The 27,241-nt window shown below is 37.4% G+C and overlaps 1 protein-coding gene and 1 long non-coding RNA gene across 4 annotated transcripts in view; one reads left to right on the top strand and one right to left on the bottom strand.

Annotated features, from left to right (window-relative positions):
* LOC132014076 (uncharacterized) overlaps window positions 1-27,241 on the bottom strand; it is a 52,632-nt gene that overhangs the window by 10,933 nt on the left and 14,458 nt on the right. The gene's annotated exons all lie outside the window — the stretch shown is intronic.
* The window catches only part of LACTB2 (lactamase beta 2), a 33,736-nt gene that overhangs the window by 3,100 nt on the left and 3,395 nt on the right, over window positions 1-27,241 (top strand). Inside the window, exons 2-8 of one of the 3 annotated variants that reach the window (XR_009403205.1) lie at window positions 2,796-2,959; window positions 8,635-8,761; window positions 15,569-15,747; window positions 18,111-18,259; window positions 20,954-21,035; window positions 21,133-21,423; window positions 21,705-22,509. Coding sequence is in view for 2 of the 3 variants with exons in the window: in XM_059394703.1 (XP_059250686.1) it covers window positions 2,796-2,959; window positions 8,635-8,761; window positions 15,569-15,747; window positions 18,111-18,259; window positions 20,954-21,035; window positions 21,705-21,748 (745 nt within the window). In the remaining variant the exon portion in view is untranslated. Of the gene's footprint in view, window positions 1-2,795; window positions 2,960-8,634; window positions 8,762-15,568; window positions 15,748-18,110; window positions 18,260-20,953; window positions 21,036-21,132; window positions 21,424-21,704; window positions 22,510-27,241 lie in introns of those variants that run through there. The other 2 variants (XM_059394703.1, XM_059394704.1) reach the window with 2 other exon arrangements.

The raw sequence follows: 27,241 nt of genomic DNA, 5'->3' as shown, positions 1-27,241 counted from the left end.
TAACTCAGACCTGATTTTATCATCTCTTCTCTTCCTCCTCTACCAGAATCAGGGGTTCTTAATTGGAACTCTATGGTCCTAAAAACGATATAGTTCAGGGAGTCTCACCTTAGCGGGGCGGGGTGGGAGGGGCTGAATTATGCCCTTATTAAAATACCTCAAACTGAAAATTAGCCTTTATTCAATTATAAATATGGACAACAAACCATAGTAGTAGTAGCAGTACCTATGATTTTTTTCTCTAATATTTTCATTGCATATTATAGTCATGATAGATATCTCAAAATTGCATGTGTATTCATCTCCATTTAGAAATTATGATCATTGGGGCACCTGGGTGGCTCAATGGTTAAGCGTCTGCTGGGCTCCCTGCTTAGCTCAGCGGGGAGTCTATTTCTCCCTCTTCCTCTGCCTGCTGCTCTGCCTACTTGTGCGTGCATGCACACGCACTCCTTCTCTCTTTCTTAACAATAAATAAAATATTTTTAAAAAAGAAAAGAAAAGAAGTTATGATTATTCTAAGCTTTGATGCTGATCTTGTTACTTTATATGGTAGTAAAGAAGCACATGTAACACTATAGCATAATGTTTTTTAATTTTGATAACTATTTCAATAGAATTGATTTATTTTGTAATCTAACATGTTTTATTTTATACACTCCAAAAAAATTATTCTGAGACTAGTCCATAGCCCACACTGCCAAAGGGGCCCAAAACATCAAAAAGGTTAAGAACCCATTACCTAAAGTTGTCCATCAAAACCTACTGAAGTATTCCCCATATTCAAAGAAAATGGGCATTGCAGTTAGAAAGGTGTGGGTTCAAAGGTGTGCTGGAATTCGTAAGTCTAGGCAAGTTACGGTATTACATATATGTCTGACATGTCAAGGTCTCAGTTTCCTCATCTGTACAATGAGAGTAAAATTTTGGGATTGTTTTGATGATTAAATAAAATGAAAGATAGCCATTACCTTATTTATTCATCCAACAAACATTTACTATCAAGTACATGCCACCATCTAGATCCTGGCAAAATCAGACCAGATTTCTCCCCTCAAACTTAAATTTGTAAGCTGTGAGAAGGTGTGGAGATAGGCAAAATTAATAAACAAGTATATATATAATATGTCACATGGTAATAAGTGCTATGAAGAAAAAGCAAGGAAAGATGGCTGGCAGCGTCATCAAAATTCATCATAACCCAAACCATATTTATCTCAAATTTGCTCCCTCCAGTGTTTATAGTCTTAATTAATCACACACCAGTCATCTTACCTAGAAACCTCAAAATCATTTTTTCCCTTTCCTTCCAGATCCAGTTGTTTAAAAAAAAATCCTGTTGATTGTGCCTCCTAAATGTTTTTTAACCACCACCTCCATATATATCCACTGCCTACAGAACCTCATAATGTATTTGTGGGCCAGTATATCCATCTAGTTTCCCTTTCTCCAGAAGGGGCAGTTATAATTCTATGTACTTGTAAAGTAGAGCCATTGCTCTATGGAACTTAAGGTGTAGATAAAACCCTGTGGATCACAAGGCCATTGTCCCACCTCCACCCCGACCCTTCCCCCATTGGAGGAGAGTTTGGTTTTTTTGGCTGTGCATCTCAGGGAACAGGGTTAGGGAAACAAACCATCCAATATAAAATAGCCATTCAGATATTTCAGGTCATATTTACCCCATTTGAATGTTCTGCAGAATGTTGTTTATCTGTCCCTGTTACTGTTTGTTCTCATAGATTCCTCTTCCCACTTTCCACTAGAATGCAAACAGGATTTTTTGTCTTGCAAGAAAGGCATGGCACATAGTAGATAATTTATAGTTAATAATGTATTAATGAGTGAATGACTGAGGCTTTTCATCAAGACTAACCTTCTCTCCCCCAACCTGAATTAGGGAGGTACTATTGTGAAGCAGCATGAATTAAAAATTTATGAGTTGGTTCTTGAGGAGGAAGATGTCCTGCTTATATATATATACACATATATATGTTATATTTATATACATATTTATATATATTATTTACATATATGTAAAATCAGGAAAATTTTATAGAGAAAGACCATCATCCCATGAAATGGTGAGGAAGGGCAAACAGAATAAAGAAGGTTCAGAACCACAAGCAGAAAAATATAACTGATAGGGTTGTTTAGGTAAAGAAATAAAGCAACTCAGACATCTCCCCATGCTTCCCTATTCCTTTCATTTTCATGTGGAAGGAAGCCATGTAAAACTTTAATGATAAGTTTTGCATGTAGTGCAGAAGACTAGGTTTCTTGAGGAATACCTCTGAATCTAATTCTTTCATATCTATGAGACGTCTGAATATGTTGTAAAAGATCTCAAAGGCAGAGTGGATAAAAGCACATATTCTGGAGACAGAATACCCAGGTTTGAATGCTCGCTTTGCCATTTATTTGCAGAGTAACCTTGGGCAAGTTATATAATAAAATACCTCTTTTAAATATTTGTGATGAATAACACAATTGTTAAAGTATGTAAGGTCTTTGGAGTAGTGCCATATTTAAGTGGTATGTAAGTATTCAATATTATTGTGCCTTGAACTTGCCAAGTTCAGACTTATATGGAGCTCTAAGATTTTTTCAGAGAACTTTTCTTACAGTGAGATTACAATAGTTAGGGCAAAATGTCATATAGCTGGTTTTCAAGCAGGTTGAAAGCCAAGCAATTTAAGCAGTTTCTTAAATGTAATGGGAATTATCTGTGTGAGAAATATGCTTCTATTAATTCTGTGTTCCAATTGTGTGATTACCGTCCATTTAATTTTCAGGAGAATCCTCATTGACACTGGAGAACCAGCAATTCCAGAATATATCAGCTGTTTAAAGCAGGCTCTGACTGAATTTAACACAACAATCCAGGAAATCATAGTGACTCATTGGCACCATGATCATACTGGAGGCATAGGAGATATTTGTAAAAGCATCGATAATGGTAAACAGAAAACATTAATTAAGCTCTTTGAGAAAAACTATGTTCTCAGAATATTTATTTCTGTTACAGAACTAAGTAAGCCGGTCAGTCATTTACTGAATACCTCATATACTTAATGGTACTTTTAGAAATTAATATACTTTTGATACTGCCCCCAATTTTAACAAAAGAGGAAAAGAAAAGTCCTATTTTCTATTTCAAAACTCTCATCCCTCTTAATTTTCCCCTTTTCCCAGGGGAGAATGTTAGTGGATTTTGTATGTAGTAGTAATAATGACAGTTGCTGCTTCAGAGTTAATACTAACTAACCACTCTTGAGCATTTACTATGTGCCAAGCACTGTGATAAACACTACATGGGTCTGTGAGGTAGCTTCTATTACTGTCCACACTCTAAACATGATCTCAGGTCTTCTATAACTTTAAGGCAATTACTATGATACACGAAAATCCTGGGGAAAGATCATTGTATTGACAGTTCTCCATCCCTGAAAGTTCTGACACTTTACCATCTTGGTCCTTTTACCCCCATCTCACAATCACACACATCAATTCCTTCCTTCCTTCCTTTAACAAATTCAAGTGACCATTCTTGCCCAGGCCCTGTTCTTGGTGCAAGGGATGTGGCAGTGCACAAAACAAAGACTCTGCTCTCCTGAAGCTTGCATTTTAGTAGGGAAGGTAAATGGTAAATAAATAATAGGTCAGAGGTGATAGGTGCTATGAAGAAAAATAAAGCTAAGTGAAGAAAAAGGGGAGAGAAAATAAAGTGACAGAAGGCAGTAGCTTGTATCTAAGGTGGCTAGGGAGAGGGAGAAAGCTATACAGGTATCTGAGAGGAGCCTATGCCAGACTGAAGACATTGCAGGAGCAGAGCTACTGGAATTGGGGTATACTTGGCAAGTTCAGGGCAAATGAAGGACAGGAGGGTCAGGAACATTCATTCACAGAAGGGACATACATACACATTCATCTTATGTTTTTAAATATTTTTAAATGTCTTTTTTTTAGGACTTGAGACTACAATTAGGACACCAAGGTGTTATCAACCAAAGCACCCCAGATCACCAGGCTGCCCATTAAAAAAAATGCTTTAACCTCACTTTGTTATCCTCTAGCCTCCTTTTGTACAATCCTAGAGGACTGTATGCCACAAGAAACCATCTTTCAGTCTAACGTCTCCTCACCTTTCTCTTGTCTATCTACCCATTACATTTTGTGAATTAAAAAAACTATGCTAGACAATTATCATATGATCTCATATGATATGAGGAAGTAGAGATGCAACATGGGGGGTTAAGGGGGTAGGAGAAGAATAAATGAAACAAGATGGGATTGGGAGGGAGACAAACCATAAGTGACTTTTTTTTTTAATATTTTATTTATTTATTTGTCAGAGAGAGAGAGAGAGAAAGAGAGCATGCTAGCACAGAGAGACAGAGTGGTAGGCAGAGGCAGAGGGAGAAGAAGGCTCCCCGCCGAGCAAGGAGCCTGATGTGGGACTCGATCCCAGGATGCTAGGATCATGACCTGAGCCTAAGGCAGCTGCTTAACCAACTGAGCCACCCAGGCATCCCATAAGTGACTCTTAATCTCACAAAACAAACTGAGGGTTGCTAGGGGGAGGGGGATTGGGAGAAAGGGGGTGGGGTTATGGACATTGGGGAGGGTATGTGCTATGATGAGTGCTGTGAAGTGTGTAAACCTGGTGATTCACAGACCTGTACCCCTGGGGATAAAAATATATTATATGTTTATAAAAAATTAAAATTTAAAAAAAAACTATGCTGAAGGTTCTTGACTAGCTTTGGCCAAATTTTTTAGCATGAGTTTTAATTTAATGTTAAATTAAATATTAATGTTAAACATTTTAAATGTTTATGGCCTACTTTTTCTCCTTCATAAATCAACTTTATTGACCTTGAATTTGTATACATAAAATTTAGCCATTTTAAGAATATAGTTTGATAAACATCTTTGTGACCAATCTAGTCAACATAAAGAATACTCTCATGACCCCAAAAAGAGGTCTCCTCCTGCCTGTCTGCAATGATTCCCCCTCTAGCAACCACTGATCTGCTTTATTTCACTATATTAATTTTGCCTATTCTAAAATACCACATAATGGAAGCATACAGAATCACTATCTGGCTTCTTTCACACAGCGTCATGTTTTTGAGATCACCTATGTTTCAGTATCAGTAGGTTTTTCCATTATTGCCAAGTGGTAATCCATGGGAGGACTATACCAGGATTTGTTTATCCATTCATCTGTTAATGGACACCTAAGCTCTATCTTTAAATTAAAAATTAGGAGTACATGAGTGGTTCAGTTGGTTAAGCATCTGACTCTTGATTTCAGCTCAGGTCATGATCTCAGGATCATGAGATCCAGCACTGTGTTAGGCTCCATGCTCAGTGAAGAATCTGCTTGAGATTCTCTCCTCCCGCGGCCCCTCCCCCTGCATGTGCACACGCACATGCACACTCACTGTCTCTCTCTCAAAAATAAAAAAAAATCTTTTTTAAAATTTTTAAATCATTTTTTGCTCCATACAAAATAATGAATATTTGCATAATAGATTATGATTTAAAGAAGATAAAGGCGATTTTCCTCGTAGCCACTAAAATTTTAATACTTTGAAAACTAGCTCATCAACTTTCATTCTGAACTGTATTGAAGCTAGACCAGCTGGATGTAGACCTTGAGTTGCCCAGCACTGAAACAGTTCAGAGGTACCTTTCAGAATCTCCCCTCAAGAGTCCATGTATTTCTTCATTCTCTAAACCCTTAATTGCTAGCATTCTTGTTCCATTTTGTTCTACTATTTTCTTTGCTCCATATCATTTTACTACTTCAGTTAATTATTAGTATGGCAGAAATTTGTCAGCTGCTTTATGATGCTAACAACCTGTGGTTTTACTGGCAACACCAAAATTACAAATGTCATTTCTAAGATTCCTTTGAAAAGATACAGCAATCTTGCTTTCAAACATTTAAGATACAATCAGTGTATAATTCTAGAACTCCCAGTGGCTGGCAGGAAGCCACAATTTTACTAGACATGAGAACTATATAGCCCCAGGCTGCCCCAGTGTTTTGGCTTCTTTTTGAGTAAATCTTATAAAATATATTTTGTGACCTGATAAATATGTGATTTATTTTGCTGCTGAAGTTGGGTCTTTGCCATATATTTCCCATCCCGGTCTTAAGAGTCAACTGTTTGCTTCTATGCCTCTCAGTTAGATTGTGTTTTCATTAGAAAGTATTATAATATCATGTGTTTGCATCAGCTCCCATAATTAGCATTAACAATGATGTTATAACCCATTATTCAAATCTTTAACAAGAAAGATTTTCTACTGTTAAAATAGTCATATGATAGAGACAGAAAGTAGATAAGTGATTGCCAGGGGCTGGTAGGAGGAGTGAATAGGGAGTGACTACAGTTGGGTAAAGGGGTTTTTTGAGGGATTTTGAAAATGTTATAAAATTAGATAGTGATGATAGTTATACAGCTCTTTGGATATATTTTTAAAACACTGAATTGTACTCTTTGAAAGGATGAATTTTATAATATTGTGTTATATCTCCATAAGCTTTTCTTAAATATAACAATTATTATATGATTGCTTTCAGCATGCCCTTCTCCATCCTGCCTAGACAGATTGTTATTGTGAGTAGGATGTGTGTGTTTTCATGTTTGTACATAACTTTAAAAACTGACACAAAGTTATTTCATAGTATGACATTTGTTTTGTAATTTCGAGATAATGGTGAGTTTTTTGGAAGGATTGTGTGCCAGAGGTCTCACATAACTAGAAATATAATACCTCTCCTTCTTTCCTGAAAGACAAAATTATACGGATTAAAAATAAACACATACCGAAAAACCTCCCCATCTCATTCCAGAATGAAGACAGCCTTATTATGTAATGCCATTTCCCAGAATAGCATATATTATTTTTTGCTTCAGCCTCTAAGATATAAAATAATAGAGTTTGGGCTGGAGAGAGTAGGTCTAGTCCCAGTGTGTTTTATTTTTATTATATTTGCAATATTTCTATCTCCTTATCTCCTATACTAGCCTGACTTCTGTGCCTTATGAGTTTTTCTCTGAATGTCTTTTTCTCCCAAGTTTCGTTGCTGTCACCTTAGTTCTAATACTCACATTCTTCCAGCTGGGTTATTAACAAGTCATCCCCTCCTGGTCTTTCTGATCTCTCACCCTCCAGTGTCCCACCTAGAGCTGCCGTATTGATCAGTTAACACTATTTGGTTTTCTTTCTAAAGAGAGTACAGTGGCACACATATGGTAGAGTTTAAATTCCTCTTTTCTGTGAAAGGCAATTTAAGGCCTTCCATGATCTGAGCTCATCTAATATCCATGTCTTTATTTCCATGTCTTAGCCAGTGTTTTGCATTAGACAAGTTGGTAGCATACATTGTTGCACATCTGCCATGCTCATTGTCATTTCTATGCTTTTCCTAATACTTTTCCCTTGCCTATAAATCATTCTCTGTACCTTTTCCCAAATCATTCATCTTGTTAGCCACATTTCAAGTTCTGTCATATTTGTGAATTTTTTCCTAATTGTTTTCCTTTCTCTAAACTATTGCTTTTATTAGCTGAAATGCCCATTTAGCATACATTAAATGGTACTGAGTATAGCTCTCTAATTATTTCTTATCTGTAAGTTTTATTTCCCCAACTGTGATAGTTTTTAAGCACTTCAATGTCACAGTGCTTGTAATCACTATATATAGTATACTTGGCACCCAGCTGTTGATTGGTTAATTGATTTTCTTTGTGTCAGTGAGAGGTAGTATGGGTTAAATTTATTTTAATGATGTAATATCTCAGTCCTGGGTTTGGGGCTTTCTTTCAGCAATTACAGAAAGAACACCATGTTATCATCATTTTGTTACTAAGTACTGCCATGATGCCATGACTTCTTTTGCTATATGCTAAGATTAGACAGAATAACATTCCTCGGTTCTGTATTGCTGCCTCTTCAACACCCATCTTGATATCAAAGTACCTAAGCTATGGACACCTAAGCTATATCTTTAAATTAAAAATTAGGAGTACATGATTATGATTATGAAGAACTACTTTCAAACTTTCATATAAAATAAGAGTGATTAGAAAATCACAAAGGCCTTTATGTAGACCTAGAAGTGCCTGAGAGAATAAAAAGCTCTTTTGTTGAGGTAGAAAAAAATGGTTCAAATCCCAGAGATAGGCTGCTATAATCCATCCCATTTTCTCTTGTCTCTTAATGTTAATATTTTTTGCAATCATTCACAGTTAGCTCTATGAAAATTTGATCTCTTATTTTTTTTGTTTTCATTGAAGAATTTAAAGAGTATACTTTTAATGAAATCAGATATGAAACATGAAATGACAAAAGTGCAAAATTGAACTAATAGGAAGACTGCAGACATAAAGAAGAACAAAATCATGAATTAAGCAACAGTGTTACAAAAGGAAGGAGTTTGAAACAAGAAAGAATAAAAATGGCTGAAATAAATTAATGGGGTAGAGAAATAGCTTAAGAAATTACTGCAAAAACCAAATACAGGAAAAACATTAGGAAAGAAAGTTCATCTCTTAAAAGGCTGAATTATCATTTAGAGTATGACTTAATATATTTCATCTGTTTTGTTACTAGACACATCATATTGCATTAAAAAACTCCCACGGAATCCTCCGAGAGAAGAAATTATAGGAGATGGAAAGCAACAATATGTTTATCTGCGAGACGGAGATGTGATAAAAACTGAAGGTGCCACTCTCAGGTCAGTAAATGTCCTTTAATCAGGGAAGGGGGAGGGTTATGTATGTGTCTTATAAAAAGGGAATAAAGGAAGATTTCTGAATTTTTGCTTATATGAGTGAGGAACATCCCGGGAAGGATATAGAAGATCTGATAACATTGTTAGGTTACTCTGGGAAGAAACACCAGGTTGCTTGAGAAATAGGAGAAAAGAAAGAGTTTTCATTCTATCCACCCTTTTTAAGTTATTTGTTTCAGTTACATGATTACCAGTTTTTTAATAAAATTTAAATTAAGAAATAGATTAGTATTTCCTGCTGGGAATGGTTTAGGGCTCTACTCATCAATTAAATTCAGGACTTTCTCATGCTCTCAATTTCAAAAGATGACCCATACCTAAAGTAAATACATTTTAGGTCAGCCCCATAATCCCCCATGACCTAAATCAGGTCGAAAAGTTGTTTCATACTCAGTAATTTTAAAACTGAACTACTTAGGGTTCTCCTCTGTCCCCCAGTCTACTTGCTTTCTGACTTCAGAACACCTACTGCTCTCAGCACTTAAGATTTTATTTTTTCTTCTAAGATAGAAGCTGGCTCCAGTTCCTCTTTATCACTCCCCCTTTCCCCACCCACCACATCTTATCGTGTTAGATTTTACCTTAAAAATATTTGCCCATGCTGTCCCTTTTTCTTCATGTCCACTGCCACTACTTCTTATTTAGTATTCCTGTCTCCAGGCTCCCCTTTCCAAACTACCCTTCATACCCAATGTCACTTGAAACCTTGAGTAATTCTTAGTGCATATGAGATCATGTTTATTCTCCTTACCATGTCACTGTCTAGCCCCAAACCACTTTTCTGGTCTAAGTTCCTACCACTGCCATTGCAAATACAATTAACCATATCCAGATACCTGGACACATTATGTATGTTCATGCCTTTGCTCATGCCTTCCCCTTTACCAGGTATGCATCACTGCTTTCCCCCTACTTGTCTCCCTCATAAATACTTACTATTCATTCTTCAGACTTCAGTTCGCAAGTTACTTATTTCAGGAACCCTTTCTGGGCAGAATTAACTGCTCCCTCCTCTGACTTTTTTTTTTTTTTTTTTTTGAGAGACAGAGCGAGTGAGCGAGAGAGAGGACAAGCCATGGGGAGAGGCAGAGGGGGAGGGAGAAGCAGACTCCCTGGTGAGCAGGGAGCCTGATGCAGGTCTTGATCCCAGGATCCCAGGATCATGACCTGAGCCAAAGGCAGATGCTTAACCAACTGAGCCACCAGGCGCCCCTTTCCTCTCTTACTTTCATATAACTTAACATTATTTTATCATAGCACTGATTAAGTTTTATTGTAATTTTTGTATAAGTAGGTATCTCCATAAAAGGTCATCAACCCCTTAGGTTCACAGTATTAGTTAATGCCAGTCGCTGTAGCAAACCGACCCCCAAATATATCATGGTTCATACATGAAATAAGTTTTCTTCTCAGTCATATAACGTCCAGGAAGGATTCCTGATTATCAAGTGGCCCCCCTGCAGGAATATTTCAAACACCTTCCATCTTGTGAATCCACCATCCTCAAGAGTTGGTTTCAAGGTTGCTTTGTTCACCTCAGTCAGTCCAGGGGGTGGCAGAGAAGAAGCATGGAAGGGATCTTTCATGGGAGGCTTTCATAGACCAGACCTTCTGTTACATTGGCTATAAATTCAGTCATAAATAAATTCATTCACTCCTGGCTATAAGGAAGCTGGGAAATAAGGTTTAACTTCATGCCCAGGAGAAAGAGGAAGGAGGTTTGATGATAAACTAGCTTTTCTCTGATACACAGCAGAAGCCAGATTCATCTTCAGATCCTCAGTCCCTGGCATATGGAAATACTGAATATTTATCCAACAGGTAATAAATATCTACAAAGAGGGCAGTGGATAAGTATAAGTAAGTGAATGAGAAAGAGAAAATAACTGGGTATCCATGCCCCCTTTCAAGCCAGTGTTCCCTTTTTCCTAATATGCCTTTGATTTGTAAATTTAATTTATAAACCCAACTAATTTCTGGGCCATTTTCTTAAAATGTTCTTGTTGGAAATATGATAGTGTCTCCTGTAATTTGTTCATGATAACCAAAAGATAATAAACATTACATTACAAGAGAGTATTCTTGACAATTCTTTTCCCCCACCACACATTAAAGACCTATCTCAAAGTCTTGGGAATCACAGTACTGGTTTATTAATTATCACAGAATCATGGATATTAGATCTATACCTAATTTGCAGATTAAGAACATTTGGCCCTTGGTAGTTAATTACCACCCATCTGCCATAAACAGACCATATATTGTAAGGTTTTAAGAGAGCGACACAGCAGGGAGAAGAGGCAGAGAGGTGGGGGAGAAGGACAAGCAGTCTCCCCACTAAGCAGGAATCCCAATGTGAGGCTCGATCCCAGGATCCCGGGATCATGACCTGAGCCAAAGACAGATGCTTAACTGACTGAGTCACCCAAACTCCCCTATTTTAAGCTTTTTTTTTTTAAGATTTCATTCATTTATTTGACAGAGAGAGAGATGGTAAGAAAGGGAACACAAGCAGAGAGAGTGGGAGAGGGAGTAGCATGCTACTCGCTGGGTAGAGAACCCAGTGTGGGGCTCGATCCCAGGACCCTGGGATCATGACCTGAGCTGAAGGCAGATGCTTAACAACTGAGACATCTAGGTGCCCCCTATTTTAAGCTTTTTATTAACATATACAAAAAGAAAAGTGTATATCATCCATGTGCAACATGGTATATTGTTATAAACTGAACAAATCATATGAGCAGCTTTCAGATCAAGAAACAACAAGGGTGCCTGGGTGTCTCAGTTGGTTAAGCATCCAACTCTTAGTTTCAGCTCAGGTCACGATCTCAGAGCCATGAGCTTGAGCCCTACCTCAGGATCTGCACTCAGTGTGGGGTCTGCTTAAGGCTCTCTCTCCTCTTCCCTCTGCCCCTCCCCACTCTGTCTCTGTTTCTGTGTGTGTGTCTTTCTAAAATAAATCTTTTAAAAAATAATTTAGTAAATAACGTTTTCACAAAAATAAATTATAATTATGCTAGAATCTGAATAAAACATTTCGTTTGCTGATGACGATGCTTCCTATTTCCATTTTTATCAAGTAAGTAAAACCCAATTGTTTTAAATATTAACAAGCAAAAGTTCATCATTAAGCAAAAGTTCCATAAACAGAAGGTAAAATCTACTTAAGTTCTCAAGTATTTGATGTCCAGTTGATCTGGTCTGCTTGCCAATTTGGGGCGGGGGGAATACATTAGAGATGGGGACAATACCCACCAAGAACCCTTTGGTTAAAAAGTAGGAAGCAGGTTTTTCAGTAGGATTTGATTCTGAATATAACCTTCAAGAATTTTCTAGTGACCTGAGTTCCATTTCTCAAAGAAAAGCCAGTCTGACAGCTTTTGTTGACTGTTCTAAATCTCCTTAGAGAGCCATCTTTATAAAGTCTACTCTATCACAGAAGTGGCAGAACTAGATAAATTGCCACCTGATGAATGGGAAGGCCACAGCTGCAGTTCCTCTGATCTTTAGCAAAGCATCTCTGATGTCATCTCCTTTTTTCCTCCTGCCTATGTGAAGTGAATTTTAACACCGTTTTTATGCAGATTAAAGCATTAGCTACCCAGGTGACTGGAGAATTAGAATTTCTGATCCCCTAATTTAAGAAATCTGTTGCCTTGGTTATCAAAGAAAACCATTACTGAGTTCTGGAGTAGGGGGTAGAGGGACAAATTGAGGGTACACTCCGAACCCATCAAAGAATAAGACAGTCTGCAGACTCTGAAAAAGGGTGGTTCTCCAAGTGAGTTTCTGTAGATTAAAAAAGATTGGGGGTCTGTTTGTAAACGCATTGTATGTATTGTATTGTATGTAAATGCATTGTCTGTTCGTAAGATTGTCCATAAGATACAAGCACACCCACACTTACATATTCTTATAGTTGTGGAAATATGCCTCTTGGAATTATTTTCATGTAATATTGAATACTTTCATCAATAGGTTTAATCAAAAAAAAAAAAAAAAAAGTCTCCATATCACAGTTTACTTTCCCTGTCCCAGACCTGGAGCCAACCACGTCTGCAAGAAGCCCTGGTTTCTTTGAGTGGGAAATGGTATTTCAGTTCCATCCAGAACTAAGTGTCAGGCATGCTCAAGACTAGTGGAGTGTCATTACTTCGGGGCTTTTCATAGAGTTAAGGAAAAAAATGAAATGATGAATTCAAAATGATTCCTCAATTCAGATGAGAAACAACCCCCAAAACCTTAATTTCCTCATTTATGTATTTTTTTCTTTATCCCACCGTAAAAACCTTGCTTTTCAACACCAGTTTATTATTTATATTGTCATACAGTAAACACAAAACAGTTTCAGAAACACAGTAACCAGTAACACTGCCAACAATAAACCTATTAAGTAAAATTCAAAGTATCTTTCCATTTCTTTTAACCTTAAGATACATTCTATTTAAGATGTATAATCTTAGTATTTCAGAATTATTTGAATTAATAGTAGCATGATTGTGCTATCTTTCCAGTATATGGTAAGATTGATTTCTTTCATATTTATAGTTTTAGTTTTATGTTTAGAATATATATTTACATAGCTCAGAAGTTAAAACTAATAAAAAAAGTTACTATCAGATAAGTCTTGCTTGCATATCTGTTCCCTACAACCCACCTGCCTGCCCCCATAGGCAGCTGTAATTCATTAGTTTTTTATCTTCCGTTTCTTTTTACAAAAATTGGGAAATATATACGTATACCTTTTTATTTCCCCAACCTTTCTTGGACAAAATAGCAACTGTAAACATTCTTTCATGCTTTATTTTTTAAGAGAAAAGCCCTGGTTAGCATTTTTTTTTTAAGATTTTATTTATTTATTTATTTATTTCACAGAGAGAGAGAGAGAGAGATCACAAGAAGGCAGAGAGAGGGGCGAAGTAGGCTCCCCACCGAGCAGAGAGCCCGATGCGGGGCCCGATCCCAGGACCCTGAGTCCATGACCCGAGCCAAAGGCAGAGGCGTAACCCACTGAGCCACCCAGGCACCCCTCTGGTTAGCATTTAATGAACCTCCTCCCCCATGGCTTGAGGACCCAGCTCCTACACACACCCATGGATTTTCTGCTCAGCTCTTCTGCTTTCCTGTCTTCAGGATGACGGGCTGTTTGGGGAGCTTTCCCTTTCCCAGAACCACACTACATCAGCGACAGGAGCAGCTTCCATCTTGTTTTTGGTAGCATTTACCTGAGTCTCCTCACCCGGCAAGGTTCCCAGTTTATCAAAGTTGACAGCTGGGCTCTGGTTGGGCTCTGGTTCCTCTTTAAGTGGTCCTGTCTCAGACCAGCTTTTCCAAAGTAACCTGGATAATGGGTGTTGAAACTGATGCTGTGGTGACACATGCCACCAGCATTACCCCCGCAGATGCTGGCCAGTGGGGCTGCGGCCGTGGCTCACGTGGCCACCAAGTTTCCGGATCTTCTCAGTCTGGATGGCTGTGTGGCTAAAAGGTGGTTGGTGATATGGCCAAAAAGAGGCAGGTACCAGGAGAACTTGCCTGCCTGCAAAGGGTCTATAGCCCTGGCAGAATCAAGGATCTGCTTTGTGGCACATTCAGCAAAATTGATGTCAGAGACTGGCCCAGGGCCATGCAGCCTCCTCAGGGTGGCTGCAGAGCACAGGGGCCTGTGGACCTGAGATCTGAACCCCAGGCCAAACACAGCCCCAGGCTCCAGGACCCACACCAACCTCCCTGCTCTGAGGCCTGCCTTGTGTGGCCTGGAACACTGGACTAATAAGGTCAGGGGGTAGGTAGTTGGGTTGCAACATAGATACAGCTTGCAGCCTGCTCCAGCAATAAAGCAGAGGCATGAAAAGAACCACACTTTTTTTTACCTCTTGACAATATATCCTGCAAATTACTCCATATCAGTTCACAGAGATCTTCATCCTTTTTTTTTTTTTTTTTTTTTTTTTTTTTTGATGACTGTTGCATTGTATTCCATGGTGTGGTTGTATCACAATGTGTCCATAGTGTCTGTCCAATGGTTAGGTATCTAGGTTGTTCCTAATATTTTGTTTTTATAAATAATGTAATGAATAACTTGTATATATTTTTTGTACTTGTGAACGTGTAATCTCAGGGTAAATTTTTAGCCATGGGAGCAGTGGGTCAAAGGGTTATGTAATTTTGCTAGAAATGCCAAATTCCCCTCCATATGTGTTATACTATACATTTTTCTCTCCCAACAGCAACTTAGGAAAGTGCTTTTTTCTCAAAGTCTCACCACAAAGTATATTGTAAAATAAACATCTATGCAAAGGAAATTGAAAAAAAAACAAAATGTTTTTTAATAATAAAAGCACTGTCTCTGAGTAGTGGAATGATTGTGACTTCATATCTCCTTTAAGTAGTTTCCTTTCTATTTTCAACATTTGCTGTAATTGGTGCATGCTTATTATTTATAAAATTTTTAAAAAAGGGAAAAGTATTAAATTTATACTTCAGAGTGGGAAATCTGATTTAAAGCAGAGAATTTTCTGATGATAATTTTCAGTGGGCCACAAGAGAAAAGGGAGCTTTTTACCCAGCCCTGAGATCTGAGATCTGAACCCCAGGCCAAACACAGCCCCAGGCTCCAGGACCCACACCAACCTCCCTGCCCTGAGATTAGGCTGTCTTGTGTCTTATCCAGAGATAAGGCTGGAGAATAATTTCTTCTAAGCCTAAGAGTTTCTAATTGCTGCTATTTCTTCGTTTTCTTTTAACCAGGGTTATATACACACCTGGCCACACTGATGATCATATGGCTCTACTTTTAGAAGAGGAGAATGCTATCTTTTCTGGAGATTGCATCCTAGGGGAAGGAACAACTGTATTTGAAGACCTCTATGATTATATGAACTCCCTAAAAGAGCTATTAAAGATCAAAGCTAATATCATATATCCAGGTGGGTAGTTGCTTAAATCTAGCAAACCATTTGTGTGAAATGATGAAGAAGGTTCATTTTGATTTGTCTATGTGTGTGTTTTATATGTTTTCAGAGTTAGAAGAGATACCCATAAAGCAATTCTTTTTATGCTTTATTATGCCCCTAAATCTTAACTAGCCATGCAATTAAAAAAGCTAGAGAGTTGGGGTACCTGGGTGGCTCAGTCGATTGGGTGACTGACTCTCGTCTTCAGCTCATGGCTCAGGTCATAATCTCAGGGTCGTGCAATCCAGCCCCGCATCCAGCTATCCATTGGGCTCTGGGCTCAGTGGGGAATGGGCTTGAGATTCTCTCCTTCCACCTCCATCCCTCCCCCAGCCCCTGCACTCAACATGCTCCCTCTCTATCTAAATTAAGTAACTAAAATCTTTTTTAAAAAGGCTGAGAGTTACATTAATTACTTTATAAAGATACAAGGTTTATTTTTTAATACCCTTAAAGCTATTAATAGAACTGTTAAACAAAAGAAATAAATTTATCTTTTGGTATCTTCACTTTTGTTAATTATTAGATTTCTGTCGCAGGCCACATTTTAGCCATGAACTCTAAGCTTCAGTTTCTTTAACTCACACTACTGAAATATCTGTAGCTTCTATGTCAACTCTAAAGCTATATTAATTTCACTTCTCCAGAAAAAGAAACCTGTTTTAGTGTCTCAGCTGTCGCACACTGCTCTGCAGCATGAATCTCCCTTCCATCCTAAAAGTGGAGAAAGATAATAAGACTCAACAAGAGGGCCCAGAAGGAAGAAGAAACTAGGTCACCTAATTTTTTAAGTCCTTCTAACTTGTTCCTAACCAGAGTCACAGAAAGATCTGTAAATAGAGTATTGTCAGTACCCTTATATTCTCTCATGAGTTTCTCTTGCCGAGAGAATCGGAAACATGGGCATTTGAATTCGTATTATGACACAAGAGGAATGGAAGCTGACAGCTGTTTTTAAAGAGAAGAGAGTATATGTTTCACTCACACTGAATGAAGCAAAGCTAATGAGAGGCTACCTAGTAATGGTTCTTAGAGTGTTTGCTTTAATGAATCCTTAAACCGGATTCCTGACACAGCAGGAGCTTATATGTAAATTGTGTCCTATAGCCACAGCCACCATATATGAGAGCCTGGCCAGTGCTGTGCAGGGACCTATACTGTGTTGTCTTCACAAAAACCCAGTGACGGGGTGCCTGGGTGGCTCAGCTGATTTAGTGTCTGCCTTCGGCTCAGGTTATGACCCCAGGGTCCTGGAATCGAACCCCACACTGGGCTCCCTGCTTGGCAGGAAGGCTGCTTCTCCCTCTCCGGCTCCCCCTGCTTGTGTTTCCACTCTCACTGTGTCTCTCTCTATCAAATATATACATAAAAAACTTTAAAAACAAAACAAAACAAAAAACAAAAACCCAGTGAAGCAGGTAGCTTTACTTCACTTTACTGCCCAGCTGAAGAAACAAGCTCAGGGATTCAGACCCTCATGGCCCCATACAAGTAAATGATTGTCAATATTCTAACCAAAGCCCATGCTCTTTACTTGATAACAGGTGAGACCGCCTCTGAATATTTTGTTCTCAAAAATTTTAAATACCCCTCTTGCAGACTCGTGTCATAAATTCATTTGTACTGTCTTAAAGAGCAACTAGATTTTAATATAACCTAATCTGGGTTGTCGACATTTCTGAATTACTAGCTTATACGTAAGATTCTTAAAGTTCTACTGCGGTTCTTGTGAATTTTTAATAGATCTTAGTCACATAACGCTACTTTTTACATTCCCCTTTTCAATCTCTTACATTAAGTGTGACACAGTGGTTAAGAGCATAGAGTGATTGATTAAGAGCTCTCAAGTCAGCCCTTCAGCTCCATCTCTTCTTCACTGTGTAACTGTGTGCAAGTTATCTGCCACCCCCCCATATCTCAGCTTCTGCTTTGAATATAAAGAAGGGATAATAATAGTTGCTACCTCATCGGACTCTTCTAAGAATAATATATATTAAACCTTTCGAAAAGTGCCTGGCAAATAATGAGCACTCTATAAATGTTACCGATCCTTACTCTTGTGGATGCTGTTTTTATTGTTAAATGTTTATTGTTTATTTTTAATATATATAATAATATTCCATACAGATTTTGATATAATTATCTGTTTTTTTTGGCATTGAGTATAATTTTTAAATCTTCTATCTGTATGGTTTTCCAGGTAATTCCTATTTGTTAATATACTTAGTGTGCTTTTTCAGTACATCATATGAATTATGGTTAAATAGAACAAATTAACTTCATTTGTACTTGATATTTTTTATCTGGTTGAAATAATTTTTATAATTCTAATTCAGGACATGGCCCAGTAATCCGTAACGCTGAAGCTAAAATTCTAGAATACATTTCTCACAGAAATATCCGAGAACAGCAAATTCTTACATTGTTTCGTGACAATTTTGAAAAATCATTTACAGTAATGGAGCTTGTAAAAAACATTTACAAGGTAATTTTCATTTATCTTATTTGTACATAGCAATGGTTTTATTAGAATAATCTTTATAATAGACTATAGATATGGTAAACTTAACACAATCTAGAACAGAATAAGTCTATTAATTTTATAAGTAGTGCTGCTTATATAAATTCAAGATCAGCAATCTCAACTTTCTAGAACACAGAAGTTAAACAAATAGAAACGGACCTGGGGAACCCAAAAGAAACATTCCAAGCTATCATTAAACCGTACATACTTCATCTTGTAGGAGAGACTATTATCAACACCCTAATGATTAAGTTTTGTAATGATTTATGTATTATTGTAGCCATCTTGATAATTGGTGTCCTAGCTCATAGCAAGTGAGAAGGGTGATCTGCTAGTGACATACTAGGTTAATAGCAGTAGAAAGTAGTAGCAATGCCTAACGAGAGAGAAGGAGGAGAAAGTACATATAAAAGAACATGGCTAGAATAACTTACAATGTAGAGAAAAAAGTGCTCTCACTTCAGTGGCCTCTGACTACATATATAACAGCACTGTGAGGCAATCAATTAGTATAATTCCATTTTCAGCAAAGATTACCTGGGTTTAAAAATTGCCACTACTGGAGCACCTGGCTGGCTCAGGCAGAAGAGTGTGCTGACTCTTGATCTCAGGGTCATGAGTTCAAGCCCCATGTTGGGTTCAGAGATTACTAAAAAATAAATAAATAAACTAAAAAAAAAAAAAAACCTCCCACTACAAAAAACACCTCCCACTACTACAAACTGTATAGCCATAAGATACATGAGAGTGAAAAGTACCTGGGGACAATTATAATTAGTAAAGAAATTTAATGTTCCATTGGCCCAAGTGATCAAAAAACAATCATATACTCAGTGTGCTTAGGTTAAAACAGCTAAAGATAAAAAAAATGCCATTGGCAAAAGGGTAATATAAATATTTAAATTCTGTGAAAGAGCTCCTTTCCTCATAATAATAGAATATAGCCACACTAGACTATACATTGGTACATTGGGATTTTTATTCCTAACTTAAGTACTGACAACAGAACTCTGGAATCACCCTCCCAGATGAGTCATCAAGCAATTGTCCATCCCTTCAAAATGATGATTCTGCATTTAGAGGTGTAGTCACTGTATTCACTGTAAAAATGTGTCACATACCTGTTATGTATAGAATGGCATAGGTATTCTAGAGAGATTTATTCATTCAATATTTACTGGATGCCTTTTGTATGCCACACAGTAGACTAGGTACTGAGACACAAAGATGACATACATCCCTACCCCAAAGGACTCATAGTTTATTGAAAACAGACATGTTCAACAGATGCTTATAATACCGAATTAATCATTTTTGAGCACCTTATTGTGTGGTAGACTCTGTACTCATTGGTTTACACTTACAAATGTAATTTGAGGCCCTTAATTCATATGCCTTGAATTTTTAATACATAAAGATACAATTATTCCAATGTAATAGACTTTTAAAAAGTGTGAGCTAAGTAACTTCCAAAGGCACACAACTAACAGGTAGCACATACTCAAAAGTGAGATGTCAGATACTCAAGTCTTGTTTTTTCTATCATACCAGGCTTCCTATAAGACTTTTACACAGTATATCAGAGCATAAAAGAAAGAGGAATAAATTTCACCTGATGGAAGATGCAGGGTACCGAGGCTTGTCTGGAAAAGCTTTAAAAACTTAGTTATTTAACCAGTTTTGAAGAAGCCATTTCCAAGAATTTTCCAAGCCAGAGTACAGGAGGACGTCATTGTAGACAGAAGGAAAAACATGCTTTGCAAGTAATAAAAGAGAATTGTATATGTATATTGTATATGTTTGAAAACCCACAAAGAGATTGCATATGACAGGAGCACAGAATGCACATGTGGATGGGCAGGAAAGGAGTCTCAGGAAATGAAGCAAGAAAGACAGACATGATCAGATCATGGTAGCCTTGACTGCCATCCTAAAAAATATGGGCATTAGCCAATAACCTGGGCATGACCACTGAAGGATCTTAGGCAGAGGAGTCACATAATTAGATCTAGAAGATCACAGTGATGGATATAGTATATGGTAATGGAGCTTAAGAGAGGGCTTGGTTTTGGAAGTTTATATTTGGGGAACAATAATGTGTGATGTTGCTGTGTTAAGTTGGTTGAGTAAGAAGTGAGTCAACAATACAACTCAATGTAAGTAAACATGAAGTTTAAGAGAAGTCTAAGGAAGTTTCCAGATGAAAACTAAAGGATGACAGAGATAGGATAACCAAGGGAAATGTACAAGGATATTATCATGTAACATAATAAGTAAACCATAGGGCCAATTGTCCATAGTACCATCAAAACTCTAGAATAATTTTTACAGCTATTTATTTATTCATTCATAAAATACGGAGTTCCCACTATGTGCTAAGCATTGCTAAGCACTGGGTATATAGTAATGAACAAAACCAATGCTGATACTGTCCTTATAGATCTTACAGTCTATTTTATGTATATGTATATAGATAAAAATAGAGTGGCCTAAAGCAAGACATATACAAAGTGAAATCACTTTGATTATTCCTATATAAAAATGTATTTAAGTTAAAGTTTTCCTTTTCTTCCATGTTTTAATAATTTCAACAAGATTAACTCATTCTTTTTTAAAAAAAGAAATGTCTTCTTTCACCCTCATTTTTTCTTTTAGAATATTCCTGAGCATTTACATAAAATGGCTGAACATAATGTCTCACTTCATTTGAAAAAATTAGAAAAAGAAGGAAAAATTTGTAAGTATATTTCCAAATTTCAATTATTTTATTACCAGCTTTTAAAATATATATATATATATATATATATATGTATTTTTTTTTTTTTACAAACTAGTTTGCTTTTAGGAAAAATAACGCCCACCAGAGTCCTTCCTTGAATGTCACTGTAAGAAGGAGAAAAAAGCGATATGAAGGGTTAGTAGTGAAAGGCCAGTGGACCACAAATTGGAAGCTAAAGCTCCCACAGGAATTAGAATTTTGCTTAGGGGTTGCAGTTCTTACCCACCACAACTACAATCAAAAGCATGTAACGGGAAGATAGCCTCTCTTCTCCCTACCACGAGACCACAAAGAATTTCACATGCAGAAGATTTGGGAACAGCCAAACATTTTAGCAGTAGTAAAGGTAATAAACTCAAAAATATTAAAGCAGTAATTCTATAAGTGTTTACTAGTGTTAGATTAATTCAGCAAATTAACAATCTTTATAGAAGTTTAATCCTTAAAAATCAAGAAGCTTGAAACTTGAATTTTCTGTAGAAGCTTCAGCAGTACTTTTATATGTACAAAAAAAACCACCTTTATATTAAGCAACAAAATTGTTTTAGGAATTTCTAGCCACAAAATAACTTAAAATCCATTGCTTATCTTTTGTTAAATTTTTACTCTCTAATTTTCTTTCCACAGCTAGCAACACGGATCCTGACAAGAAATGGAAAGCTAATCTTTAGTTTCAGATTAATGAAAGCTTTTTGTTTTTATTTTTAGAGAATGGTATGTTTTCTCAACTACAGTTATTTACAATGAATATAGAGTATAGAACATTGAAAATAACCCTAGATATACTTTATAATAATATGTTACTTCTTCTGAAATATATATTAACATTTTACGTATATAATATAGGTTATTTATCTAATCCAAGTGTTATAGCATTTTACCAAAAACTCAGAATCCAACAGTTTATCCAAGTTCAGCAGATTTATAGTTACTTTAAAAATCATAAAATTTATTTAGGTTAAACTGGGTATTATTCTTGGAGATTCATTATCTATTACAAATGGCTAATAATAGTGTTTTTTCCAGCTGCTTCAGTTAACAGAACAGATTTCTATATAATCCTTCTTTATTTCTATCTGTAGATAATAGCTTTGTTTTCATGTTTCTATCAATTGTATTATGATTTGGCTTTAGTTCTATAGCTCTGTATCCTGTGTATTTTTTATAATGTATCTCCCAAATGATTCATAAACATCAACTTATAGTAATTAAAAAATATTAAATTCCTAATTAAAAGCATTATATGGGGCGCCTGGGTGGCTCAGTGGGTTGAGCCGCTGCCTTCGGCTCAGGTCATGATCTCAGGTCCTGGGATCGAGTCCCGCATCCGGCTCTCTGCTCAGCAGGGAGCCTGCTTCCTCCTCATCTGCCTGCCTCTCTGCCTACTTGTGGTCTCTCTCTGTCAAATAAATAAATAAAATCTTTTAAAAAAAATAAATAAAAGCATTATATGATAGTTATTTCCATAACCCATAGTATAACTAACTTAGTTTTCAAGTTTAGATTTTAGTGTATAGACAGTCACCATATATATGAATTATATACCAAAAGTTTGTTGTTGTTGTTTTTAACTAGAAGATTTGCAAGAAAGGGCTTTTTTTATACAAGTAGTGTTCTTAAATATAGTGGTTAGGTTCTCAGGGTAGCCAGCAAGGCTTATTTAACCCATAAGGTTGCCAAACTACTATACTAAAATGAGCTCAGAATCCTGAGAATGTCCTTTATTTTAATTCTTTACTAAAGCTAAAACTTTTAACATTTTTTTTAAACTATCTTTGACATCCTCACCTTTTTCTGCCCCTTTTCCCAAGATCCCTAGCTTTGTCATACTATATGTAACACTTGTTTTCATGCCTTAGAGACCTGTTTTATTCCTAAAACCCATTTCATGTTACAAAATAACTGTGAACTCCACAACAACAACAGAAATAATTCCATTCTGAAATGGGCAAAGGACTTAAATAGACATTTCTCCAAATAATATATACAGATGGCCAGTAAGCACATGAAAATATGTTCAATGTCACGAATCGTTAGGGAAATGCAAATTAAGACCACAATGAGATACCACTTCACTCACTTAATAGGTTGGCTATTATAATAAAAAATAATAAAAGTGTTGGGGACAATCTGGAGAAAATGGAATGCTTGTGCACTACTGGTGGGAATATAAAATGGTATAGCTGCTATGGAAAACATTATGGTGCTTCCTCATAAATTAAACATATGATCCAGAAATTCCACTTCTGGTATATACCCAAAAGAATTGAAAACAAGGACTGGAACAGACATTTGCACACCCAGGTTCATGGCAGTGTTACTCACAATAGCCAAAGGTGGAAGAAACCCAAGTGTCCATTGAAGGATGAATGGATAAACAAAATGGTGTCTATACAGACAATGGAATATTATTCAGCCTTAAAAAGGAAGGAGATTCTGACATGTGCTGCAATATGGATGAAACTTGAAGACATTATTCTAAGTGATATAAGCCAGTACAAAAGGACAAATACTATATTCTCATTTGAGGTACCTAGAGTAGTCAGATTCATAGAGACAAAAAGTATAATGGTGGATGCCAGGGACTAGGAGAGAGGGAGAAATGGGCAGCTAGTGTTTAGTGGACAAGGAACTGCAATTTGAGAAGATGAAAAAAGTTCTAGAAATGGATGCTACTCATGATTACCCACAAAAACAATGTGAATGTACTTAATGCCACTGAAAAGTATACTTTAAAATAGTTAAAACAATAAATTAAAAAAATAACTAAGTAGAGGCGCCTGGGTGGCTCAGTGGGTTAAGCCTCTGCCTTCGGCTGAGGTCATGTCATGGTCTCAGGGTCCTGGGATCTAGTCCTGCAGCGGGCTCTCTGCTCAGCAGGGAGCCTGCTTCCCCCTCTCTCTCTGCCTCTCTGCCTACTTGTGGTCTCTGTCTGTCAAATAAATAAATAAAATCTAAAAAAAAAAAAAAATTAAGTATTTTCCCCAATACCACCCAAAAAAACAGATCAGTATTCCCATTTCCTAAGTATAGTATATATCAGCAAAATTTAGATAAGAAATCTGATTATGTATGTAAATGTTGAGATACCTCTTAATCTGCATCTCCTCCATTCTTTCCTATCTCTGACTACACCAGTTGATCAAACCAGAAAAACCCAGTAGTTATTTTTGACATGCCCCCATTCCTCATCTCATCCAATTCTTCAAGTACTTCTTGACTGTTCCAGCTCTAGAATTTTTTGTCTCCACCAGTGCTTCTTAGTCCAGGCAGTCATCCTCTCTTTCATTGACAACTGCAAAATTCCTTAACTCTGGTCTCCCTACTTCTGTTCTTGGAAGGAGTTAGGGGACAGGGAAGAGAAGGGCATTCTGAACTGAAGAAGTCTGCACAAAGCCATGTAATCATTGTCTTTTTAAGGAACCATGGCACAACTGCAATTGGAGCTACTGGATGAGGGATGACAATGGAAGGCCCTTAAATTTCCTGGTTTTTGAAAGAGTCTAGGCAACTGACCTTTAACAAAAACAGTGGCACCCACTGAGTATCTGCTTTGCGCTGGGTACTGGATCAGGCACTGGGGACACATTGGGGAACAAAAGAGATTCTCTACCCTCAAAAGCAGTCATGGAGATGCACAGTCACAATACGGAATACCATTAAATTTGGTTGAGTTATAGAAAGCTTAGAGGAGCCTGAGCTCAGTCTTCAAAGATGAGTAAAGTGGTATCCAGATCCAGGTAAAGAAGTTAGAGATATTTAGGAGATGAGAATTATTATTCCAGTTGGAAGAAATAGTATATGCACATAAACAGAGAGATGGCAGAGTGTCACACAGTTGGGGAACTAAGTTCTATAGCTAGAGTAGATCATTTTTGTGGCTTGAGGTCTTAGAAACAGGCAGCAGCTCAGAAACACAGAAATTTCACAGGAATCAATGTACTGTCATCCAGCCATGCTTCACAAAGGCTGGAGCATGCATAATTAAGGAATTAAGAGGCTAAGCACAGTCCAGAGAAGTTCTAGTCTTACTTTGTTCCCTCCTCAAAAGCAAGTTTGTCCCCAACCAATATGGTAATTTCATCTCTTCGTTTCTCTCATATCAGCCAATTACTTTATCCTCCACTCAATATACCCTGTAGTTTTGGATTACTCACAGCTTCGGCTTGCACATTTTCTGTTTACTCAAGAGTTACATTCTCCTTGTCATCACCTCTGCCTTCTCTCTGTATATCTTCAACTTCTGTTTTGCAACAGAATAGCCCTCCATGGGTCTCAGACTCAGACTCATAGAAAAGGACCTGCTTGATGTAATTAATCTTCACTGCCCCTGTTTAAAAGAGCTTTCCTGACATTGTGTCTTATATTATTGACCAGCCTTTATGGTAACTATGCTAGACCAATCATCTGGGACTAAAAGGGAACCCATTCAACAGTAGATGGGGTAAGGATTCTGAGATTGGGCCTTTTCGGTCAGTGGGAGAAGCCAAAAAGCAGCAGAAGGAGTCTCAAAAGTAATAGAAAACAGGGTAACAGATATGAGAAATATTTATGAAAAGGGGGAGGGCGCCTGGGTGGCTCAGTGGGTTAAGCCTCTGCCTTTGGCTCAGGTCATGATCCCAGGGTCCTGGGATGGAGCCCCACATCAGGCTCTCTGCTCAGCAGGGAGCCTGCTTCTCCCTCTCTCTCAGCCTGCCTCTCTGCCTACTTTTCTGCCTACTTGTGATTTCTCTGTCAAATAAATAAATACATTAAAAATCTTAAAAATTTTATGAAAAGGAACAGCACTTAGAAACTACTAGATCTTGAAGGATGGGGATCAAGTAGAAAGGGAGAAGTCTAGTAGAGCTTTGGTTTCTGGCTTGGACAGCTGAGTAGATGCTGACCTGATGATCAAGATAAAAAAAATAAAGGAAATGGAGTAGGTAGAATGGGTAAGGAAGCAAAGCTGCATTCTACTGCAGATGAATTTGAAGTACCAACGAACATCCAAAGGTAGATTCCTAGAAGGCACTTTGATCTATGGAGCTGGGGCTAATAGGTACAATATATTTTGCTGCAGCTGAAAGAAACTTATTTTCAGCTAGCTTAAGCAAAGTTCATTGACACATGTAACCAACCTAAGAAGGATAAGGGTAGAGCCAGGCTTGTGAACAAGGACGAAGATTTGGATCCCATCAATACAGCCCAAACCTCTCATTCCTATTTCCTTTTTCATATGTCAGAGACCCCAAAGCAGATTGGCTTCATCACATGGTAAAGGACACGGCTATAGGCAGCTCTGGACTCAGAGCCTAACCACTCCATAAGCAGTAGGCAAAACTGGTTCTTTCAGCTTCAGTTTGGAAAACGCTAGGGGAAGGACTCAATGATTTACACTGGCTCATTATCCAGTCCTTGGGTCAGTCTCTGTGATCTACAAAACATGACCATACTACATTTAGCCCAGCTTTGGTGACATGTCTACCCCTGTGGTCAGAATGAGTGAGAACTGTTCTCAGATAAATAAGAGTCACAGGAAGATTCTGGAGCAATATTGATTCCTTAATGAATAGCTTTCCTTTCCTTCCAATGTATATAAAACAGTTCTCTGCAGTAGCTCACAGAATGACTGGACCAACTTCATGCAAACCGAATCTTTTCTGTGTGTTTCTGTGAGATTTTTTGTGTGTGTTTTTAAGTTATCTGGGAGTGTTTTCATACCTCCAGATTGTCACTTCAAGAAAAAGTCACAAAAATTGGCTAGCAGCAGGGAAACTAAAATCCTAGAGAAAATGAGAAAAGATTCAAATGCAGATGTTTCTTAATTCTGCCAGTACTATACATTGGTGTCCCCTCCTTTGCAAGTACCTCCTTGCTTACCAGAGCATGGATCAGCATGAAACTTCCTACCAATTTCCAGGAATTGTTGGAGCAGGAAAATGTACCATAATCAGGCTTTTCCCCCAATCCACGGCGGGGGGGGGGGGGGGGGCTGTTGAAAGGACACTTTGTTTTGAAAAATAAAAGTTCAATATTTGAAATATTGATTGTGAAAGTCTTAGCTCCAGCTGCCTTGGTGCTGGGCCTTCTGAAACATTTGGAATTAAAATGGAGAATGGAGGAGGGATAGATAAAAGTGTATTTACTTGTGTATGCAGAAAGTATCTCTGGAAAGATACCAA

This window comes from Mustela nigripes, chromosome 3 (assembly GCF_022355385.1).
Source record: "Mustela nigripes isolate SB6536 chromosome 3, MUSNIG.SB6536, whole genome shotgun sequence".
Classification (NCBI taxonomy): domain Eukaryota; kingdom Metazoa; phylum Chordata; class Mammalia; order Carnivora; family Mustelidae; genus Mustela; species Mustela nigripes.
The sequence above is the reverse complement of the archived record's forward strand: the minus strand, read 5'-3'. Positions and strand labels throughout refer to the sequence as shown.